Source organism: Orycteropus afer, unplaced genomic scaffold, assembly GCF_000298275.1.
Source record: "Orycteropus afer afer isolate SDZICR_OR568_19922 unplaced genomic scaffold, OryAfe1.0 scaffold00130, whole genome shotgun sequence".
Lineage (NCBI taxonomy): Eukaryota > Metazoa > Chordata > Mammalia > Tubulidentata > Orycteropodidae > Orycteropus > Orycteropus afer.
In genome coordinates this window covers 4,998,804-5,020,879 of record NW_006921717.1, presented here as the reverse complement: position 1 = coordinate 5,020,879, position 22,076 = coordinate 4,998,804, and the positions used below count along the sequence as shown (strand labels likewise).

At 59.6% G+C, this 22,076-nt stretch overlaps 2 protein-coding genes across 2 annotated transcripts in view; one reads left to right on the top strand and one right to left on the bottom strand.

Moving 5' to 3' along the window:
- The first annotated feature begins 32 nt into the window (after positions 1-32).
- On the top strand, positions 33-15,773 carry PLCB3 (phospholipase C beta 3). The gene is given in 31 exon segments (XM_007944826.1): positions 33-131; positions 3,134-3,211; positions 3,477-3,545; positions 3,632-3,772; positions 3,955-4,034; positions 4,116-4,169; positions 4,266-4,341; positions 4,444-4,544; positions 5,029-5,195; positions 5,267-5,413; positions 6,600-6,840; positions 7,032-7,116; positions 7,201-7,387; positions 8,219-8,424; positions 9,360-9,456; positions 9,553-9,637; positions 9,967-10,091; positions 10,378-10,532; positions 10,618-10,779; positions 11,447-11,546; positions 11,640-11,744; positions 11,907-11,998; positions 13,345-13,501; positions 13,581-13,616; positions 13,713-13,917; positions 14,413-14,560; positions 14,648-14,724; positions 14,832-14,921; positions 15,011-15,068; positions 15,414-15,500; positions 15,570-15,773. Coding segments are annotated over 31 exon segments (3,714 nt in total).
- Positions 15,774-18,505: 2,732 nt separating this feature from the next.
- Positions 18,506-22,076, bottom strand: part of BAD (BCL2 associated agonist of cell death) — a 16,500-nt gene continuing 12,929 nt past the window's right edge. The window contains exons 2-3 of the mRNA XM_042781537.1: positions 19,447-19,634; positions 18,506-18,631 (exon numbers count right to left, since the gene is read on the bottom strand). Coding sequence (XP_042637471.1) covers positions 18,506-18,631; positions 19,447-19,634 — 314 coding nt within the window. The remainder of the gene's footprint in view (positions 18,632-19,446; positions 19,635-22,076) is intronic.

The window sequence follows — 22,076 nt, the reverse complement described above, 5'->3', positions numbered from 1 at the left end:
GTGGGCACCCCCCACCCGCCCCCAGGCCGGCCATGGCGGGCGCCAGGCCCGGAGTCCACGCGCTGCAGCTGGAGCCGTCCACCGTGGTGGAGACCCTACGGCGCGGGAGTAAGTTCATCAAATGGGACGAGGTAAGCTCGGGGGGGTCCCCCGCGCAAGTTCGCCCAGACGCCAGGGACCCGCACCCCAGCCTGGCCTGGCCGCGGCTCCCCCCCCATCCCAGCCTGGCTGCGTTCCGGAAACTTGAGTCCCGAGGCGTCCCTGTAATGAAGACTTTGTGTCTCAACCCCCCCCCCCAGTCCCTCTGTTCTGAAAAATTTGGCTCTCCACCTTTAGGTGTGGAGACTTTGAACCCCAATAAGTCCTGGCCTCCCCTTTCACTTGTTCCACTCCTCCCTGCTAGGCTAATTCTGGTTCCCCCACCCTGGCCTGGTTAGAAGACCCCTGCCCAGCCCTGGACACCCTACTCTGGCTTGGGACCCTGGCACCCAATCTGCCTCAGGGCACCCCTTTTCTGGGTGGGTGCTGCTGGGACCCTATGCTCCCCAGTTTCCTCTCCTGAGCTTTCTGCCCCCATTCATCATTTTGTCACCCCAGTCTGGCTGACCCAATGCCCTTCCTCTGGATCTCAGCTCTGCGCCCTGCTTGGGGGGAGCACCTCCTGGAGCATTGCCCCCCAAGTTCCTCCACCCATGGAGAACTTTGCTCCTCACTCCTTGGCTTGGGGACTTTGAACCCCAATAAAGCCTAGCCCCCACCCCCCTTTGCAGCTGCCCTGCCCGGTGCTTCTCAGATGCCCCGCCTTCTCACCCTTGGTCCCCCACCCCCACTCCCACCCCCCTGACCCCTGGGCTTCTCCTTCCCCAGGGCCTCCACCCGGCCTGTCTCTGCTTCCTTGCTCTTCCTTCCCAGTCAGGCCGGCGGCCTGGAAGACTCTGAGCTCCTTTCCGGCTGGGTGGGGCTGGAGGCGTGGGAACTGGGGGGGGAGGGCCCAGGGGCGTGGCCTGAGGCAGCAGGTGTGCCACCTGCAGTGCCTGTGTGCCCTGCCAGCGGGGAGACCCCTCCCCCAAAGGCCAGCCTGAAGGGAAAAGTTTCTCCTTTTCCTTCCAGTGCTATAAACCCAAATAAGGAAGTGGGAGCAGGGAGAGGGCCTGGGGGTGGGGTGGGGTGCTGACCGGGGCTTGGAGCTGGACAGCAGGGGCCCTGGGCTGTCTTTGAAGGCTAGGCCCCAGGGAAGGGGTTAAGGGGAGGTTCTGAGGGCAGTGCCCTCAGAACTCACCCCTCCCCACACTATTGGGGGCTTCAGCCTCAGGGCGGGGTTGGGAATCCTACCAAGAGTGGCTGGGATGGGTGTTGGCACTCCGAGGAGGTGGGACAGCCCAAGCACCCCAGAAATTCCGGGGCCTCCCATCCCCTCTGTCCCCAGATCAACCTCCTGCCCATTGTAATAAAGCCCTGAGGTGGGCGGGGCTGGCGCATCCTATTCTCCAGGAGGGGAAACTGAGGTTCTAAAGTGGCTTCACCTGAGACGTCACAGTGGGGCTGTGGCTGAGGTTGGAGCGGGGAGCCTGGCAGAGGTCTGTCTGGTTCCCTGCTTTCCAGGCCACAGGGTGAAGCCATACTACTAGCGTGTAGATCCCGGTTCCCCTGCCTGGTCTTGGGCAAGCTTGTCAGCCTCCCCGGCCCTCGGTTTCCTCATCTGTAAAACGGGTATAGGGATGGCACCCACTTCTAGTGCTGGCAGGACCCAGTGAGCTCATACGTATTAAGTGCTTGGAACTGCCTGCCACACAGGGCCCTGGGAGTGTGAGCTGCTGTCTGATGGCCACACAGGGCCCTGGGAGTGTGAGCTGCTGTCTGATGGTGAGAGAGTGACCCCACGGACAGGGAGCAGGTTTCTGGATGCCACCCACGCTGAGGACCCCGGGCAGGACAGTTCCACCTGTGACCACTTGGGCCCTGGCTGAGTCTGATCCCTTGATGACACCCTTCTGGCTGCTGTCCCTCAGTCGCACTGGGTGGCCCTGGGAGTGAGCCAGGGACCGACTGGGCCTTCCTCAGAAAATGGGGCCAGCGGGCCCTTCCTTGCCCCCTGCCAGCCACAGGGCTGTTCGAAGGAGGTCAGAGTTCACTGCCTGTTGCGATGGCTGGGTCAGCTCTCTTTCTGGGGAGACTTGGTCTGTTAGGAAGCTATGAGGGTCCTGGGGGTGCAGAGTGGGATGGGGGGGGAGTTGTCAAGCTGCAGAGGTTCTGTGGGGCGGGGGCATTATAAGGTTATGTGAGCCCTGGGGGGTGCAGGCTGGAGTGGGGGTGGTGGTCAAGCTGTAAGGGTCCTGTGGGGTGGGGGCGTCATGAGGCTGTGAGGGCCCTGGGTGGATGCGGTGGGGGGGGGAGCTATGATGCTGTGAGGGTCTTGGGGGGTGCAGTATGGGGTGGGAGGAGCTGTGAAGTTGTAGGGGTCCTGTGGGATGGGGGTGTTGTAAGGCTGTGAGAGTCCTGGGAGTTGCAGGGTGGGATGGGGGAGCTGTCAAGCTGTAGGGGTCTTGTGGGGTGGGGGCGTTATGAGGCTGTGAGGGTCCTGGGGGGTGCAGGGTGGGGGCGCTGGACTTGGAGGTGGGTATGAGAGATGGCCGGTCGTATTGGCGCCCTGAGGGACTCAGGGCTGTGGAAGTCTGGGTCTGCCCGCTCGGCTTTCATCTCTAAGCCTCCCCAGTGGGCTCTAAAGGCACTAGCAGGGGCTTGGCCTTCAGGAGGGTCCTGGGCCATCTGGGGAAACCAAGCCCAGGGAGGTGGATCAGATTTCCTGAGGAGAGAAGGAGGGAAGGGTGATTCCAGCAAAGGGAGCAGTCAGGTGAGGCTGGGAGTGGGGAGGGTGGACAGTGGTTGACACGACAGAGTCAGGGCGAGAGGTGAGGCTGGGAGGGGCTGGTGGGTCCCCAGATACCACTCTGAAGGCCTTGGGCTGTAGGAGCTGTGGAAGACGTGTGGACTAAAGGGGCGTTTTCTAAGTTCATTGGTAGAAACTGTGGGTTGATGGTCAAGGGGTCAGGAATCAAGTCTGGGCCGAAGCTTGTGCTCAGGACTGGCCCTCAACCTTCATTCCCTCCTCACTGCTCTCCCGGCCCATCCCCAGGAGGCCTCTAGTCGGAACCTGGTGACCTTGCGTGTGGACCCCAATGGCTTCTTCTTGTACTGGACAGGACCCAACATGGTAAGGGTACTTGTTGGCACGGCTCACTCAGGCCTATGGCCCCTGCCCCAGACTCCTGTGCGGCGGCACTCCCTGCCCACAGGCTTAGGGCCCAGCTGCCGGCTGACCTCTCCCACGGCTCCCTGGACAGGAAGTGCTAAGGGTGGGGGCTGAGACTGGGGCTCCGGCCAGGGGGTGACCACTCCCTGGCCTGGGTGGGGAGCTTGGGGGCTCCTGGCTCTCTTCCTGTAGCCTCTCAGTCCCACCCTGGCATCTGGTTTCCCAGGAGGTGGACACACTGGACATTAGCTCCATCAGGGACACACGGACAGGTCGCTACGCCCGCCTGCCCAAGGTGAGTGACGGGGCCCAGGACTAAGGGTGGGTGCGAGACCTAGGGGGCCGGAGCGCCCCTCTCAGCCTGGGCTCTCGCCTGCCCAGGACCCCAAGATCCGGGAGGTGCTAGGCTTCGGGGGCCCTGATGCCCGGTTGGAGGAGAAGCTGATAACGGTGGTGGCTGGGCCAGACTCGGTGAACACGACCTTCTTGAATTTCATGGCCGTGCAGGATGACACAGCTAAGGTGGGCTGGGCTGATGGGGGGCCTGGGGAGACCCCTGCCTCAGCTGCTGACTTAGCCGTCACTTACTGAGCATGTATCGTGTGCTAGGCTGTCTCTAACCGTTCTCGGAAAAGCCCCTAGACGAGCACCACTGTGCGGGAGCCCCGTCCCCTACTTACCACCCCCATGTGCTGACCCCCCAGGTCTGGTGCGAAGAGCTGTTCAAACTGGCTATGAACATCCTGGCCCAGAATGCCTCCCGGAACACCTTTCTACGCAAAGCGTGAGCCCTGGGCCACCCTGGGGGTGCTGGGGGGTTTGGGTAGGCGTACCCAGCCTGTGACCCCGCCGTTTGCCTTGGCAGCTACACGAAGCTAAAGCTGCAGGTGAACCAGGACGGGCGGATCCCAGTCAAGAAGTGAGCGCTCCCCCCACCCCGTGTGCCCCTCCCTCCTTCCTGCCACGACCTTGGCGACCTTTGCCCTCCTGACCCCATCCCTCCCATTTGCCCCAGCATCCTGAAGATGTTCTCAGCAGACAAGAAGCGGGTGGAGACTGCGCTGGAATCCTGCGGCCTCAATTTCAACCGGGTGTGTGGGGGTGGGGACGGGGACGGGGGAGGGTGTCCTGGTGGGCACCCAGTCTCTGGGCCAGCTGCCCCTGGGTCCTCACCTCTTACTCGTGGCTCCCAGAGCGAGTCCATCCGGCCTGACGAGTTTTCCTTGGACATCTTTGAGCGGTTCCTGAACAAGCTGTGTCTGCGGCCAGACATCGACAAGATCCTGCTGGAGATGTGAGTGGGCGGGGCTGGGGGGCGCCCCCTCGCGGCTCCCCACACCCTGTCCTCTGCTCTGAGAGTTCCTGCCAGCCCAGGCAGGGGAAGGGGGGCTGGGAGCCGGGTGGGAAGTCTTCCGGCAGCTTCCTTACAGGACTGCTTTGTGATGACTGTCCGCTTCGCGGATGAGAACGGAATGGCTCAGATGGGTTGAGGGACTTCCCCGAGCTCACACAGCGAGGGAGGGCCTGCGGCTGGGGCTGGAGGCAGCGGGGTGGAGGCTTGTCTGCTACCAAGGCCAAGTGATGGGAGAGCAGAGAGGGAAACTGAGGCTTGGAGGAGGCAGCCACTTGCCCTGAGCCCCGGTCACTGGATGCGGGAGCCAGGCAGGTGCGGGCCTTCCGATGCCCTCTGGCATGGCTTGAGTCTCCCGGGGCGAGGGCTGGAGTGGCCTTGGGGAGCCTCGGAGCCTCGGCCTGACCTGGCTTCCTGCCTGGTCCAGCGGCGCCAAGGGGAAGCCGTACCTGACTCTGGAGCAGCTCATGGACTTCATCAACCAGAAGCAGCGAGACCCGAGACTCAACGAGGTGCTGTACCCGCCGCTGCGGCCCTCGCAGGCCCGGCTGCTCATTGAGAAGTATGAGCCCAACCAGCAGTTCCTGGAGCGAGGTGAGCTGGGCAGCAGGGGTGCAGGGGTGTGTGTGTGGGAGCCTGGCTGACCCCGCTGCCCCTGCCCCCAGACCAGATGTCCATGGAGGGCTTCAGCCGCTACCTGGGAGGTGAGGAGAATGGCATCCTGCCCCTGGAGGCCCTGGACCTGAGCATGGACATGACCCAGCCCTTGAGTTCCTACTTCATCAACTCCTCACATAACACCTATCTCACCGGTGAGCACGCGAGCGGGCTGCACTTGGCCAGCCCTGACCTCTGACCTCTGGCCTCTGCACTGCACGTTCATCAGCCAGTGCTGGGATTGTAGGCTGGGAGTGGAGAGCTCGACCTGAGCACAGAGATTCTGCATGGGAGCGTCCTGTTTTATGGGTGGTCAGGAAGGGCCTCCGTGGGGAAGGGCTGGGCCCTTAGACAGCTCTGTGACTGCAGAGGGAGGAATGGCTGTAGGGAGGCCTGAAGCAGGTGACTGCCTGGCGAGGCGGGGTGCAGGCCTGGGCTGGGGGCAGGCACAGAGGGCCAGGGGGCTGGGTGGCTCAGCCGGGCCAGACCAGGGGCCACACAGGAACGTGGCTGTATCCTGAGGGGGAGGGAGAGGCTTTAGATGGTGGTGAGCGGGGCCCGGGGGGAGGTGATGTGACCTGGTATGTTTTTAGAAGGAGGACGCCATGTGCTGTGTGGAGATTGGATTGGAGGCAGGGAGAGGTCTGTGGGTCCCCGAGGCAGGAGGGATGGAAGTCGCTCTTGGGCAGAGGTGGTAGAGGGGGTGGAGAGACGTGAGGGATTGTGAGCGCTGCACGCAGTGGGGCTGTGGGGCATCCTGCCAGGGTGCAGGCTGGTGGGATGGGTGGGGGGAGGATGTTTACCTGTGGGAGGGTGAACCCTGGAGGGAACATGCCTGTCAGCAAGCTCTGGTGGACAGTTACTCTGTGCCCAGCTCGGAGTGGGCACCAGGGGCGGGTGAGTGGGCATGGGCCCTGCCGTGAGAGTTTTAGGGAAGTGGGTTCTTAGTAAGTAATTAAGAAATGACAGAGATGCTAGTGGGAGTTCCTGGGTGTTGTAAACGGTTAAGCTCTCGACTGCTAACCAAAAGTTGGGGGTCTGAACTCACCCAGAGGTGCCTCAGAAGGCAGGCCTAGTGAGCGGCTTCTGAGAGGTCACGGCCTTGAAAACTCTGTGGAGTTCAAGGCTAGGAGCAGTCTGTTCTGCAACACGTGGGGTCACCTTCAGTTGACAGCGACTCAACAGCTGGCTCGGTTTGGTTTTAGGGTGCTGATGACAGGGACAGGGTTGCCACAGGGGGCCTCTGTGTCCCCAGCATGGGCTGGTTCGGCGCTGGGGAGGGTGGAGTGGAACCTGGTGTGTGAGGGGCCAGGCGGCATGGTGACAAAGCCTCATCCGCAGCGGGGCAGCTGGCCGGGACCTCGTCGGTGGAGATGTACCGACAGGCGTTGCTGTGGGGGTGCCGCTGCGTGGAGCTGGACGTGTGGAAGGGCCGGCCGCCCGAGGAGGAGCCCTTCATCACGCACGGCTTCACCATGACCACGGAGGTGCCGCTGCGCGACGTGCTCGAGGCCATCGCCGAAACCGCCTTCAAGACCTCTCCATACCCCGTCATCCTCTCCTTTGAGAACCATGTGGACTCGTGAGTGGGCTCTGGCCTGGGAACTCCATGCCCAAGATGTCTGTCCTCAGCAGTTCTGACATGCAGGCCTCTGACCTGGGGACCGGTGGGCCAGTGCCATCCTCCCACCAGGGGACGGTGGGACTTCCTTGTGACCTCTGACCTTGGGAATTGACCCTGTGGGCCTCTGACCTCTGACCTGGGCCCCACAGGGCGAAGCAGCAGGCCAAGATGGCTGAGTACTGCCGCTCCATCTTTGGGGACGCGCTGCTCATTGACCCGCTGGACAAGTACCCGGTACGTGGGCTTGGAACCGCGGCGGGGCGGGCGGGAGGGCGTGAGGGGCACCTCAGTAGCCCTGACTTGTCAGTGCCCGCCCAGCTGGCCCCAGGTGTCCCCCTGCCCAGTCCCCAGGACCTGATGGGCCGCATCCTGGTGAAGAACAAGAAGCGTCACCGGCCCAGCACCGGCGTCCCTGACAGCTCTGTGCGTAAGCGGCCGCTGGAACAGAGCAACTCGGTGCTGAGCGAGAGCTCGGCTGCCACGGAGCCCTCCTCGCCCCAGCTTGGTACGGCTCGGGCTTGAACTTCTGCCCTGGTCTCTCACCTCAGATACCCACCCCCCAGGCGTAGCACCATCCCCACCATCCCACATCAGACTCCTGATCTCAACTGCCCGCTTCACTAAGCCCGGCCCTCCCTGGGGACACTCTGTCAGCTCCCAACTGCTGACCTTTCTCCTCACTGAGCTACTTAACCACCCCTCAGCTGGGAAGGGACCTCCAGCCTCTGCACCCAGACGCTCACCTCAGAGCTATGGCCCAGAGGATTTGGCCTTTCAACTCCTGACCCCTCAACCTCAGTCTGTCACCTTACAGCAGCCTCCCTTCCAGCCAAGTGACGATTCTGACCTCTGACCTCAGGGAAACAAATCCGCATGGTTTGACTGTCGTCCTCAGACCCCTGACCCCTGCTCTGTGACCCTCTGCTGAGACTACACTCAGCTGGCTCTAACTTTAGCCAGCCTTTGGCCTGTCACCTCACTGAGGTCCCTCCTATACCCAACTATGTATGGTGGCCTCTGACCTCTCACTGCTCACCTCACGGAACCTCGTCTAGGGTGTGACCCCTGACCTGTAACCCTATGTTCTTCATTCCCATTCCTGACTTCTCACCCCTCTGACTTGCCCTGCCTACTCCCCCGCTGGATATACAACCCCAGACCCTGACCTGTGACCCTTTTGAACACCGTCTGACCCTTGACTTCTGGCCTCTCCCAAATGGCACCCCTCGAATTCCCCACTGTGTCACCTCTGCACACTGGGACACCTGCCGCCCGGCTTTCTGAGCATCTGTATGTGGCTCTGACCCCGGACTCCCTGTGGCCCCTTCCTCTGCAGGGTCTCCCAGCTCTGACAGCTGTCCAGGCCTGAGCAATGGGGAGGAGGCAGGGCCTGAGAAGCCCAGCTTGGAGCCTCAGAAGTCTCTGGGTGAGGAGGGCCTGCGCCGGGGTCCTGACACTTTTGGGCCTGCTGACCGTGATTATGAGGAGGAAGATGAGGAAGAGGAGGAGCAGACAGACCCCAAAAAGCCGACCACAGATGAGGTCAGGCCCATGGGCAGGAAGGCAGGGGCAGCTGGCATGTGTTTCTAAGCGTTTACTGAGCATGTGCTGTGTGCCAGGCACGGTGCCGGGTGCAGGGTGTGGTGTGAGCAGGTGCTCCTAGAGGTCAGAGTGGATGGGTGGCAGGGAGCACATGTTCATGACACGGGCCAGGGGAGAGATGAGTGTGGGTGCAGAGTTAGGCTGTCTGACCTGGGCAGGAAGGCTGGGTGGCAGAGTCAAGAAGGTGGGAACAGCATGTGCAAAGGCCCTGTGGCAGGCTGGTGGGGAGTGGGCTATGCAATATGAGGGTGTGGAGCCCTGGAGTGCGTCCAGGAGGAGCCCTGAGAAGAGCTGAGAGCATCTGGCATTGAGAAGTGGTCACGTTTGGATGAAGTCGGATTTGAGAGGGACCCGGAATGAGTAAAGGGCAGCTGGAGGTCAGCGCTTGATGTGTTGAGGTCAAGGTTCTTATTTGCTGCCTGGGAGGAGATAGCAAGGTGGAGGTGGGGTTACTGGTTGAGATGGACGTTTGGGTTCATTCATAAGCATGCCATTAAACTCAGGGCTTAGGTGAGGACGTCCAGCCTCCATCAGGCAGGTGGGAGCAAGCCAGGATGTGACGCCCCTGGGGAGAAGGTTGCCGGGGCAGGCAGGGCCAAAGAGACTGGATTGGAGGCCTGGAGGGGTTGGCTCCTTGGTGAGAATATCAACAGGCAGTGGAGGGATGGGGTGTGGCCCAGACAGCCTGACAAGAGGGTAGGGCTGGGGGGGACCTGAGGCGGAATGAGTCTGACACCAACGTGGAGGAGGTGATGATCAGGGTGGAGTGAGATCAGGTCTCAGGACTCGGGCTTCAGTGGGTGGGGTACGTGGGGGGGAAGTTCCAGCTGATGGCTAGGATCATGATACTGTTGACCGCGGGTTTGGGGCCACAGGGCACTGCCAGCAGTGAGGCCAATGCCACTGAGGAAATGTCAACGTTGGTCAACTACATCGAGCCTGTCAAGTTCAAGTCCTTTGAGGCTGCTCGGAGTGAGTGGGGTGGGAGGCCCTGGGGGCGGGAGCTGGTCCTGCCTGGCCCCTGTGGGGCTTGACCCTCCCTCCCACCCATGTGTGTCCTCCCTGCAGAGAGGAATAAGTGCTTTGAGATGTCATCCTTTGTGGAGACCAAGGGCCTGGAGCAACTGACAAAAAGTCCCATGGAGTTTGTGGAGTATCCTCCTAGGTTGCTGCAGGCTGGGGGGCTAGGGTGGGGACATCGGGGCTAGGCTGTTCTGATGCCCGCGGATGCCACCTTCATCCCCTGGCCCTCCAGCACCCTGGTCTGGAGGTTGGACCTTCTGTGTGGGCTGAAGGGACCCCGAGAGACTATCAGGGGCTAACCCCGGAGAGAGGTGAAAGGGACAGCGGGGGTGAGGGCTGGTAGGTAGAGCCTCCTAGGAGCAGGGGACGGGCCTCGAATCCCGGGCTCAAAGTAGGAGGCGGAGGCCGGCGGGGGGCAGCCTGCAGCCCCGGGATGTGGTCCCTGACTGCTTACCTCAGATACAACAAACAGCAGCTCAGCCGGATCTACCCCAAGGGCACCCGCGTGGACTCATCCAACTACATGCCCCAGCTCTTCTGGAACGTGGGCTGCCAGCTTGTGGCACTCAACTTCCAGACCCTGGGTAAGTGCGCCTACCCTGGCCCCTGACCCCTGACCCCTAGCCCCACTGACTTGACCCATGACCCTGCTGTTGTTTCCCCAGCCCTCGGTTAACCCCAGCTCCTGACCCTAGCTGACTCTAGAACCTTCACCTTGTCTGATCTTTCTGGAATCGGGACGCTGATGCCCTTTGATGCCCCCCAGCCCTGGACTTCATCTCATCCCTAATGATCCCTGGTGTTACCTGCACGACACCGCCCCACTTGACTCCTCTGATCTGCCGACCCTTGCCTTCCCTGTCACCCCAGATGTGCCAATGCAGCTCAACGCAGGCGTGTTTGAATACAATGGACGTAGTGGCTACCTGCTCAAGCCCGAGTTCATGCGGCGGCCAGACAAGTCCTTTGACCCTTTCACCGAGGTCATCGTGGATGGCATCGTGGCCAACGCCTTGAGAGTCAAGGTGGGGCCGGGGGGTGGGGTCGGGTGTCCTGGGGAGCAGGAATCCCAGCAGCCGCTTCACCCTCCTTGGCTCACCTGTCCCCCAGGTGATCTCGGGGCAGTTCCTGTCTGACAGGAAGGTGGGCATCTACGTGGAGGTGGACATGTTTGGCCTGCCCGTGGACACACGGCGCAAGTACCGCACGCGGACCTCGCAGGGGAACTCGTTCAACCCCGTGTGGGATGAGGAGCCCTTCGACTTCCCCAAGGTGAGCCTGGCCCTGCTCCTGCCCTCGGCAGGTGGATCTGCCCGGACTCGGCTGTGGGGACTGGAGCCAGGCATAGTGCTGTAGTCAGGCGTCAGGGCTGCCTAGGGACGTCTAGACACACTTAGGCTCTATCCCAGGCCCTGCACAGCCGGGGTTGGGTTCAGGCTCCCTGTGTTCTCTGCAGGATGAGAGAAGATGATGGGATGGGGAGACCGAGAGGGGAGTTCCACCCTGAGGTCTCACGGCCTCAGGGCACCACCTGTCTGAGGCAGAAGGGCAGTCACGATCCCAAGCCCATGCCCTCTACCGCCATCCGTGGTCCCAAATGGCCTGGGCCTCTGTTTCCAAGCAGAGGTGGGGGTAGCCTTGACCCATCCAAGCTCACGTGGCCGTCCTAAGACCTGCTGCCATGCCTGGGGCAGGAGGGAGGCAGGCGGTGCCAGGAGGGATCTGTCGGTCTGTTCTCTTCAGTCAATGCTCTGATGATCGTTGGCCATCTGCCGGGCCAGGCCATGGCCGTGCTGAGTCAGCCCTTGCTCCATGGCCATGGAGCCTCGAGGTCGGTCATTAGGTCAGTAGTCTGAGGATCTGCTTGGTGATCTGGCCTCGGGCTGTGGTCACCGGCTTGGGCTGTGGTGGCCGGGTACGAGCACTTGTGTGGCTGTAGGTGGTGCTGCCCACGCTGGCTTCACTCCGCATTGCGGCCTTTGAGGAAGGTGGCAAATTCGTGGGCCACCGGATCCTGCCTGTCTCCGCCATCCGCTCAGGTGAGGCCGTGACGGGGTTGGGCAGCGGTGGGTAGGGGGCAGTGGGTGTGGGGCCTCGCCAGGCCTGGCTGACCACGGCCACCTCTCCCTCAGGGTACCACTATGTCTGCCTGAGGAACGAGGCCAACCAGCCGCTGTGCCTGCCGGCCCTGCTTGTCTACACTGAGGCCTCTGACTACATCCCCGATGACCACCAGGGTGAGCTGGGGTGGGACAGGGCAGGGGCGCTGGGAGTGGCTGAGCCAGGTGGCCCCAGTTCGGGATGGTAAATGGACGTAGCGGCAGGGATGACCCGTGCTGAGCTGGCAAGGCAGGTGTGGTACAGGGGGTGCCGTCTCTGTGATCCTCCTCCTCCCGTAGACTACGCTGAGGCCCTGATCAACCCCATCAAGCATGTCAGCCTGATGGACCAAAGGGCCAAGCAGCTGGCTGCTCTCATTGGGGAGAGTGAGGTGAGCCGGGGTGGGGCCTGAGCTTGGTGGGCGGGGCCTGGGAGGCCACAGGGGAGCCATGGGAAGTGGGAGGCCCTGATGATGCCTGAGGCAGGTGACTGCTATGGGTATGAGTGGGGTGGTGAGGCCAACCTGTGGGCCTGGTCAGCTGCGTGGGCCTCGTGCCTCACCCGGTGGGAAAGGGCCCTATAGCCTCCTCTTTGCTCCATAGCTTCCCAGTCCCACCCTACTCCCAGCTTGGTGGTCTGCCTCTTCTTGTGCTAGGCTGTTTGATGCCTTCATCTGCCAGTTCCAACTGCCACACATGTACCCACACTGTCCCCTTCCCATTGCCTGGAGAGCCTGGCTGCTTTCTGGATTCTTCTGTGTCACCCAACCCAGAAAATAAACCCCAGGAATGCTGCGTGCCAGCTCCCTGCCAGGCCCTGTGTAAGGTCCTCCACCTCCTTGGCTCATGTAACCCTTCCAGCCACCTGTAAGTTTGGTGCTGCTGTCCCCAGGTTAGAGGTAGGGACACTGAGTCACTTTGCACAGTTCTCTCAGCCTGGCCAGGCCTTCCTTCTCCCTCTCACCCAAGGCGCAGCCTCCGTGGGTTGATCTCCACATTTGAAGGAGTGAGGTGGAAACCACCCCTCTTAGCTGCAGCAGACCCTTGGGCCAGGCCCAGGCTGGAATATCTCCAGCTCTGAGCGGGGTCGAAGCTGAGGTGCAGGACTCTAGCTGCTTCACAAGGGCAGTTTGAAGCCACAGGAGCTTTTAGAAGGAGGGGGTCCTGGGAGCCCCAAGGGGGGCAGTGGCTTCTGTGGAGAGAGGGCAGGAGCAGAAACTCACCCGCATATGGAGCCCCAGTCCCCGGGGGCCTGTGGCTGGCAGGGGAGGGGATGGCTGCAATTAGGGCTGACTGGAGTGGTTAGCGGGAGCGTCTGGTGCCCACTCTGCGATCACTTCCTTTGTTGATTTAATCAGGAGCTGAGCCGTGAGGAGGATGAGCAACTGTGGACGAGGGTGGAGGGGCAGAGAGAAGGGAGGAAACCGGGCTGGGCAGAGCTTCCAGAATAATCTGGAGGTCCCTGTGCACACAACAGGCCTGGCACCCTTTAGGCGATCTTCCGTGAGCTTTCCCACACTTTGTGTGGATAAGGGTTTAGAAACGTTTGTTTTATAGTCTTGTGGGACCTCCATGGTTCAGTGTCGACTCACAGGCAAGCGACAGCCACCAGCACGTCTCACGTAGCTGGCCGACAGCCCCTGTTACAGACGTCCAGCAGCTAGACGGGCTTGGGGTGGCAGCCCAGGGCCCAGGACACAAGGGCCTGGGAAAACAGTCATTTTGTCTTCCCCCACAGGCCCAGGCTGGCCCTGAGACAAGCCAAGAGCTCCAGTGTCAGCAGCTAGGAGCCCAGCTGTCCCCGGACACCACACCCAGCTCGCTGGACACACCCTCCCCGCGCCGGCCCCCAGGCCCCGTCACCTCCCCCACCAGCCCTTCCCTCAGCAGCCCAGGTAAGGGGCAGCCTGGGCTTGGCGGGTGCTGAGGAGAGGGGCTCCCCTGAGCCCTCACAGCCCTGTCTTTGCTGTCCAGGCCAGCGGGATGATCTCATCACCAGCATCCTCTCAGGTAGGGGGCGGGGCTTGTGGGTGGGGCTACAGGAGGAGGCGGGGCTTCCTCCGTCAAGGCGGCTCCTCGCGGTGTGCTCTGGCTGTGTGCTCGCAGAGGTGGCCCCGACCCCGCTGGAGGAGCTCCGAGGCCACAAGGCGCTGGTGAAGCTGCGCAGCCGGCAGGAGCGCGACCTGCGGGAGCTGCTCAAGAAGCACCAGCGGAAGTTGCTGGCCTACTCCCGCCGCTCGCTGAACAGCTTGGCCCAGGCCCGGCCCGAGGGCCGGCGCCGCCTGTGAGTGCCCCGCCCGCCCGAGTGCGTGTGTGCCTGCGGGAACGGAGGTGTGCGCGTGCATGGGGTCTGCGCCAGGGGACCTCTACACCAGGTGGCTTCCCAAACCAAACCAAACCAAACTCATTGCCATCGGGTGGATTCCACTCATAGCGACCCCCTTTGGGTGTCCGAGGTGGTTGGTATCTCTATGGAAGTAGGTTGCCCAGTCTTCCTTCCGTGGAGTGGTGAGTCGTTGGTGGGTTTGAACCGCCAGCCTTCTGGTTAGCAGTCAGATGCCTTAGGTACTATGCCACCAGAGCTTCTTAGGTGGCTCCCAGAGAGGGGGGGCCCCCAAGGACTGACCCCTCTTTTGAGACTCCCCACAAACAGCAGATGTTTCCTGCCACTCAGGGGATCTGAAGGACGCTCTTAATTATCAGACCCTGTGGGGCTGGTGTCTGTCATTACTGGCTGCCCTATGCCACCCCCCCAAGATGGTCTGTGTGGGAGACCCAACCATCACTAAGTGGGGCTCTTTCACAGAGGGGGGACTGCTGGAGAGGATGACGAGGGAGTCGAGGTACTGAAAAGGTACCAGGAGTTCGAGGAGAGGCAGATACAGAGTCTGCTGGAACTGAGGGAGGCCCAGTTCAACACGGAGTATGAGCGGAAGCTGGAACACCTGAAGCAGGTGCGGGGCGGGTGGCGGCCCGAGCAGTCCCGCCCTGGTACCCATCGGTCAGTGGCCTTGTGTCATCTCTTGGTCCCGGGTCCACAGGCTCAGCAACGGCTCAGGGAGGTCGTCCTGGACACACACACGACTCAACTCAAGAGGCTGAAGGAGCTGAATGAGAGGTGAGGGTGGGGAGCTTGCGGGGTGGGGCGGGGCTCCCTGGCACCAGGAGCAGGGCAGGGCCCGGCTTACTCCCTTTGACCTTCCCTGTCTCAACCGGCTTCTCCAGAGAGAAGAAGGAACTGCAGAAGATCCTGGACCGGAAGCGCCACAACAGCATCTCGGAAGCCAAGACGAGGGAGAAATACAAGAAGGAGGCGTAAGGGTTCAGGGCTGGGAGCCCCTGCGGTGCCGGGAGGCAGGGCTGGGGTCTGGGCGCCGAGCCCATCCTGCCTTGTTCCTCTGTAGGGAACTGACGGAGATTAACCGGCGACACATCACGGAGTCGGTCAACTCCATCCGCCGGGTGGGTGAGGCTCACATGCCACCCGTCCCACCCCTCTTCCTTCAGCCATCCCTAACCCTAAGCCGCCTCCTCAGTGCCTGGCCTGGTGCCACGGCGGATCAGACTCAGTGGCTACCCTACGAGCCCTTTTGTAGAGTGTTTCCCCCCGGGCCCACGGCCCTCTTTTGTCCCACATCATGTCCAAAGTCAACTGCAACACCTGTGGCTTTGGCATCAGGCCTGGTGTGTTTACTGCGAAGGCCATCTCAGAATCCCGACCCCACAGCCCTGGCATCCTTGGCTTGCCTGACCTCTGTGCCCAGCTTGAGCCCGGGGCCCTCTGCTGAGCCCTTGCCTACCCTGCAGCTGGAGGAGGCTCAGAAGCAACGGCATGAATGCTTGGTGGCTGGGCAACAACAGGTCCTACAGCAGCTGGTGGAAGAGGGGATCAAGGTGAGGCCGTGGGGCAGGCGGGTGGCATGCTGGGTGGCCCAGCCTTGCCAGTGACACAGTCTCCCACAGCTGCTGGGCCAGGTGGCCCAGGAATGTCAAGAGCAGCGGGCAAGGCTGCCCCAGGAGATCCGCTGGAGCCTGCTGGGCAAGACAGCCGAGGAGCTGGGGGACGGGCACCTGGTGGCCTGTGCCAGCAATGGGCACGCACCCGGGAGCGGCAGCCATCCGTCCAGCGCTAACGTGGATAACCAGGAGGAGAATACGAAGCTCTGAGCTGGCTGAGCAAGAGGTGGCCCCAGGGCCAGGGCGGTTACTGGGAGGGGAGACAGAGGAGACTAAGACACTAATGCTTTTTTATTTTTAACTTTATCTTTAGAAATTTTATTTTTTTAAAACCTGGGGCAAGTACCCCACACCAACTCCCCCTCTTCGTGCTCCTGGTCCCCAGCAGTGCCGGGCCCCGCCTCCTTGCCCTAAGGCCAGAGAAAGGTGCTAGGCCACTCCAGCCAGAGGGGTCTGGGTGGGGGTCTCACTCCTTGCCCACACTCACAGCCAGAGTGGGAGCCGTCTCCCTCACCTCCCCAGGGAGTCTTCGAGGGGGCCTTTGAGCTCTGGGACGTAGGGGCCACTTTCTCTATACTTTTTTTTTTTTTTTTTTAATTAATGTAAATAAAGGTGGATTTCAGGGACCCCGTGTGCAGCGTGGTTTGGGGTGGGTCAGTGCTGGAGAGGACTCGGCTCTAGGTCTGGCTCTGCTGCTTCCTTTTGAGGCCGTGGTTTCCTCATCTGTAAAATGGGCTGGCAGGCGTTTGGTGGGGCTGAGGTCAGGCCCTCAGCAAGGGTTGATGGATGTAAGTGTGGCCTGGGATCCATAAAATCTTCCTATGGTTGTCCCCCCTCACATCCTAGGCTGTCTGGCCTCCTTCAAGCCTTCCCTGCCCCCCATCCCACTCCTGTTTTCAGCTCAACCCCATGACCTCCTCCCTCCTGCCCCGTCCCTGGGCCTCCACTGAGGAAGCTTTCCGTGCCCCCACCTTCCTGTTGCCTGATGCGCCCAAGTGCCAGGCTGCTTCCACCAGGGTTGTGCCAGGCCCCACACAGGCTGCTTCTCTGTAAGGGGGATGGAATGGCTAAGGGTGGTGGTGAGCACCTCAGAACCCATCCGGCACCAGGGGACGTGGGCTTGCAGCTCTAAGTGGGAAGGGGCCTGACAGTGCCCTCCTGGGGCTTGGGGACCCAGCACCCTCCTCACCCCTGTGAGGGGGATGTTATGCCTCTTTTACAGGTAAGGAAACTGAGGCCCAGGGCAGAAGTCATGTGTCCAGGCCACGGCTAAGTCAAGACGTCCTGACCTGGAGGCTCAGGGTGGGCCTGGCTGCTCCATGGTGGACAGTCTGCGGTCAGCCTGGAGGATGAACAGCGTGGAGTGGCAGAGACCGGCAGCGAGGGTGCGGCTGCGGCCAGGCTCTGCGGGAGGGTCAGGCTGGCCCTCCTTCAAGGCCTCTCCCAGCTTCCTGGTGTGAGGCCTCCCTCCTCCAGAGGAGAGTGGCCTCTTATCTGGGCTTATCTCCTGCCAATGGAGTGTTTGCTTTGCTTTGTTTTTGCTGTCGCCTCAGACAAACACATGGGGTGGGAAGGCCAGAGAAACTGAGTGGGGACTTGCTGAGGCTGGGGACACTCTGCCCTGGGCCCTTCTCAGGGTCAGCATCACTGCCCGGCCCTCCCTGCCTCTGCCTTCAGGCCTTGTTCCAGCCCCAAACTGGTCCCCTCTCCTCTCTTCTGGTGGCTGTGGTCCTCAGCAGCCCACACCCATCTTCCTGGATTCTTCTCAACCTCCATTTACAGAAACACTACCTGATCTCCAGTGCCAGGGCCTCAAAAGACCAGGCTAAAGTCTGGGTGTGACACTCAAACCCTCAGCAGCCCAGTCCCTGCTGTTGCCCCCCCCCCACCTTCCTTGTCTCTACCTTGAAGCCTCAGCTCTAACACACCTCCTCCCTGAAGCCCTCTCTGACTGCCTTGCTGGAGGGAGCCGACCTCACCCTGGTTGTGGACCCCTGTCGGGGTGCGCAGCTGGCCCTCCTCTTGGCAGGAAGCACCAGAAGGGGCTGTGGCGGCATCTGTGTGTACCAGTACAAAGCACCGGCTTGGTCTATAGGGGGCGCCAATAAATCCTGGAATTGCGTTCGGAGCTCTGGTCCCGAGTTCTCTTGTAGCTCCACTCTGGCTTCCATGTGACCACTGGCAGCCTGGCCGAGCCTTCCGCCCTCCCTGCCCCCGCGCGTCCTGCTGTTCCCTGAGCAGCGCTGGCCCCGCGCCCGCCACAGTAGCTGCTCACAAGGAGTGACCCAAATAGGAACAAATGACCCTCCCTGGGGGGCCGCGGCACGGATTGCAGAGCGCGGAATTCCGGCGGCCAGCCGGGCTGCGGTTCCCAATTACCATATTAGAGATAAGGACCTGGAGGTCACTGGGGCCCGGCCACGCTCCGTCCCTGCGGTTATGGAGCCCTGGCTCGGCCGGCCCCATTTCGGGCCTCCCTGACAGGCCGTTCAAAAAGAGCCTGCGCCTCCCACATGTTAAGCAGAGTGTCTTTTGGAACGCTATCGGTGTTAGCACTAACCCTGCCCTCAAAGCCACAAGCAACAGAGACAAAGGGAACTCGGGGGCACAGACGCGGGCTTTATTCGCACAAGGAGTCGAGAGCATCAGCCCGCAGCGTAAAACTAGCCCGGAAGTAAAGGGTTCTGGCGCAGTACTGGTTAATCCCAGCTCCCAACTTGGCGCAGGCGCCTGGAGGGCACCAAGAGCCGGTGGGCGGGATCAGCCACTCCAAGTTCCCATGGGGCGAACCCTCCGTGGTCTGGGCTCGCACCGGAAGGGAATCGGGCTTCGGCTCCCTCCTAACGGGGCCGAACGGATCCTTTCGGCGCAAGGCCTGCGGAAGACTTCCGCCCACACCCAAAATGGCCGCCCGTGGGGTTTCGGGAAGGTGGGACCGAAAGTCATTGGGAGGGGGCGGAGCCACCTCTCCCCAAGTTCCGATCCCACCAGGACTGGATAAGGCGTGTCCAGCTGGGGCTTGGTTGCATCTGCGTCGCTGTGCCCGCGCTCTTCGGTCGAGGAAGTCCCTTCGGAGAAGGCAAGGGTGAAAAAAGTTAGGCCTCTGGGCGGCTGGAGCCAGGCCCCTCCAGCTTCCAGAACCCGACCTGTGCATGACCTCCCTGGGGGAAGAACTTAAGAGCCCTCAGATTCCCAGCACGCCCTGTACTGAGTGGTCGGGAGTGCAGAAACGCTTGGTCCTTAGGAAATGATGTTTTGTTGTTGTTATGTGTCCTCGAATCGGACCTGACTCATAGCAACCCCTCCTTGGGTTGCCCAGGCGGTATAACTACGGAAGTAGATTGCCCAACCTTCTTTCTGAGGAGTGGTTGGTGGGTTTGAACCGCCAGCCTTCTGGTTAGCACTCAAGTGCCTTAGACTCAAGAGCTCCTAGGAAATGATACTAGTACTACAGTTTCCAGAAACTCCGTGCCGGGGGCGGGGCGGAGGCGGGGACGTTTGGGACCTTCTATGGCAGCTCCAGAGCTGGAGATCTGCATCAGGAAGATGGGGCCGCAGTATTAAAAAGTGGCCTCGAAGTTGGGGCCAAAGGGGCCGGAAAACCTAAAAGGATGGCCAGGAGCACAGATCCCACCATGCCTCGTTCTCCCTGGAGCTCTGACCAAAAGGGGTCAGGGGGCTTTGGCCGCCCGGAGAAAGGGGGTGAGGGGGTGTGTGTGTGTGGGGGGGGGGGTGGACTACAGATCCCGACATGCCATGAGACGGGGGGGCGGGAACGAAAAGAGGACTACGGGTCCCAGCATGCCCTGGGACTCGGAAAGGGACCGGGCGGTGAGAGAGGCTGTGGGAATACAGGTCCCCGCCCCCGGGACCCGGCGCTTACCTTGAAAGAGCCCTCGAACTCGTCGCTCATCCTGCGGAGCTCGCGGCCATATCGCTGTGCAGCCCAGAGGTTGGGGGGCGCCGAGAGCGAACGGCCCCGAAAGGGGCTGGGCTCCTCCGTACCTTCTTCCTCGTCAGACTCCGCCGGGTATGAACTATGGCGGCTCCGGGTTTCCACGGCCCCAGCGCCTGCAGAGAGGGTCACGGGGTCCGATGCAGGGCTGGAGTCCAGCAAGGACATGAACCTCTCTACCTCAACTTGCCGCAGCCCTCAGCGCTAGCGCTGCCAACCTAGTACTACATTCAGTTTCTTAATCCGCCAGTGTTTATTGACCTCCAATAATGGGCGAGGCCCTTCTGTTGTGTGTGGTTGAGTCTCCTCCATAGAACAGAGTAGAACTGCCCCATAGGCTGTAACCTTTAAGGCAGCAGATTATCTTTTCAGTCACAGTGGCTGGTGAATTCCAACTGGTTAGCTTAACTGTTCACTCACCAGGGCTCCTGGACCATCCTTTGTTGTTGTTACGTGCCATCAGTCTTACCCGACTCATAGCGACCCCTCCTTGGGTTGCTGAGGCAGTATTACTACGGAAGTAGACTGCCCAACCTTCCTTCCGAGGAGTGGTTGGTGGATTTGAACCGCCAGCCTTCTGGTTAGCAGTCAAGTGCCTTAGGCACTATGCTGTCAGAGCTCGCGACCTTCCTTTAGTAGCTGTTAATTATTAGTGCTAGTCCTTCATAACCCTGTTTATTCTACTGCTGAGGAAACCTGTACCCTGGACAAGGAAGTCTCCTTCCCCAGAAGGCAGTGCTGGACTCCAGCCTTGCATTTGACCTCCAGTGACCCCATCTGTTTCACTATTGTCACCTTCAAGAGACTTGGGGCCCTTGGAGAGCAAGGATCTATCAGCAGCATGGCTGTATCCCCCAGAGCTGTCTGTTGACTTGTTTAGATACTTTAATGGGGCCCATTGCCTGACAGTTTGTCCTACTGTGGTGGCTTGTGTGTGGCTGTAAGGCTGGAAGCTATACCATTGTTATTTCACGTACCAGCAGGATCCCCCATGGTGGACAAATTTCAGCAGAGCTTCCAGACTAAGATTAGGAAGAAAGACCTGGTGACCTACTTCTAAAAAAACTGGCCAGTGAAAACTGTATCAATAGCAGCAGAACACTGTCTGATACAGTGCTGGAAGGTGAGCCCCTCAGGTTGGAAGCCACTCAAAATACCACCTCCAAAGTAGAGTTGACTTTATTGATGTGCATGGAGTTAAGTTTTTGAAACCTTCATTAGCTGATATGGCACAACTAAAAAAAAAAAAAAAATGTAGCAAACATCCATTAATAATCGGAATGTGGAATGTATGAAGTATCAATGAAGGAAGATTGGAAGTTGTCAAAAAATAAATGGAAAGCTTGAAGACATATCCTATGCGTTAGTGAGCTGACATGGACCGATATTGGCCATTTTGAATCTCATAACCATATGGTCTACTGTGCTGGGAATGACAAATTGAAGAGAATGACATCAAATGCATCAAAAAGAACATTTTAAGAGCTGTTCTGAAGTACATACAATACTGTCAGTGATCAGTGACAGGATAATATCCATGCGCCTACAAGGAAGATCAGTTAATATGACTTACTCAAATTTACACACCAACCACTAATGCCAAAGATGAAAAAATTGAATAACCAACTCCTGCAGTCTGGAATTAATCAAACGTGCAGTCAAGATGCATTGATAATTACTGGTGATTGGAATGTGAAATGTTTTCCATGCTGGAGCTCCCATGGTAGAATTTTGCAAGACCAAGGAGCTATTCATGGGAAATACCTTTTTAAACAACATAAATAGTGACTTTACATGACCTGGCTGATGGAAGACACAGGAATAAAATTAATTATTTTTGTGGAAAGATAATGGAGAAGCTCAATATCAATCAGAACAAGGCCAGAGGATGACTGTAGAACAGACCACCAACTGCTTATGTGCAGATTCAAGCTGAAGTTGAAGAAAATTGAATTAAGTCCATGAGAGCCAAAAGATGACGTTGTATATGTCCCAAATGAATTTGGAAACAATCTCAAGAATAGACTATCTATTGTACACACATGACCAAAGACCAGACAAGTTGTTGGATGACATCAAGGATGTCATATATGAAGAAAGCAAAAGGTCATTAAAAAGACAGGCAAGAAAGGCTAAAATAAAGGTCAGAAGAGGCTCTGAAACTTGCTCTTGAATGCAGAGTAGCTAAAGCAAATGGAAGAAATGATGACATTAAAGAGCTGAAGAAAAGATTTCAAAGGGCAACTTGACAAGATAAAGTTAAGCATTATAATGAAATGTGCCAAGCCTTGGAGATAGAAAACCAAAAGGGAAGAAGCTTGGCATTTCTCAAGCTGAAAGAACTAAAGAAAACATTTAAGGCTCAAGGTGCAATACTGAAAGATTCTATGGGGAATATACTGAATGATGTAGGAAGCATCAAGAGAAGATGGAAGGAATACACAGAGTCACTGTACCAAAAAGAGTTGGTCAACATTCAACCATTTCAGGAGGTAGCATATGATCATGAACCGAAGGTACTGAAGGAATAAGTCCAGGCTGCACTAAAAAAAAAAAAA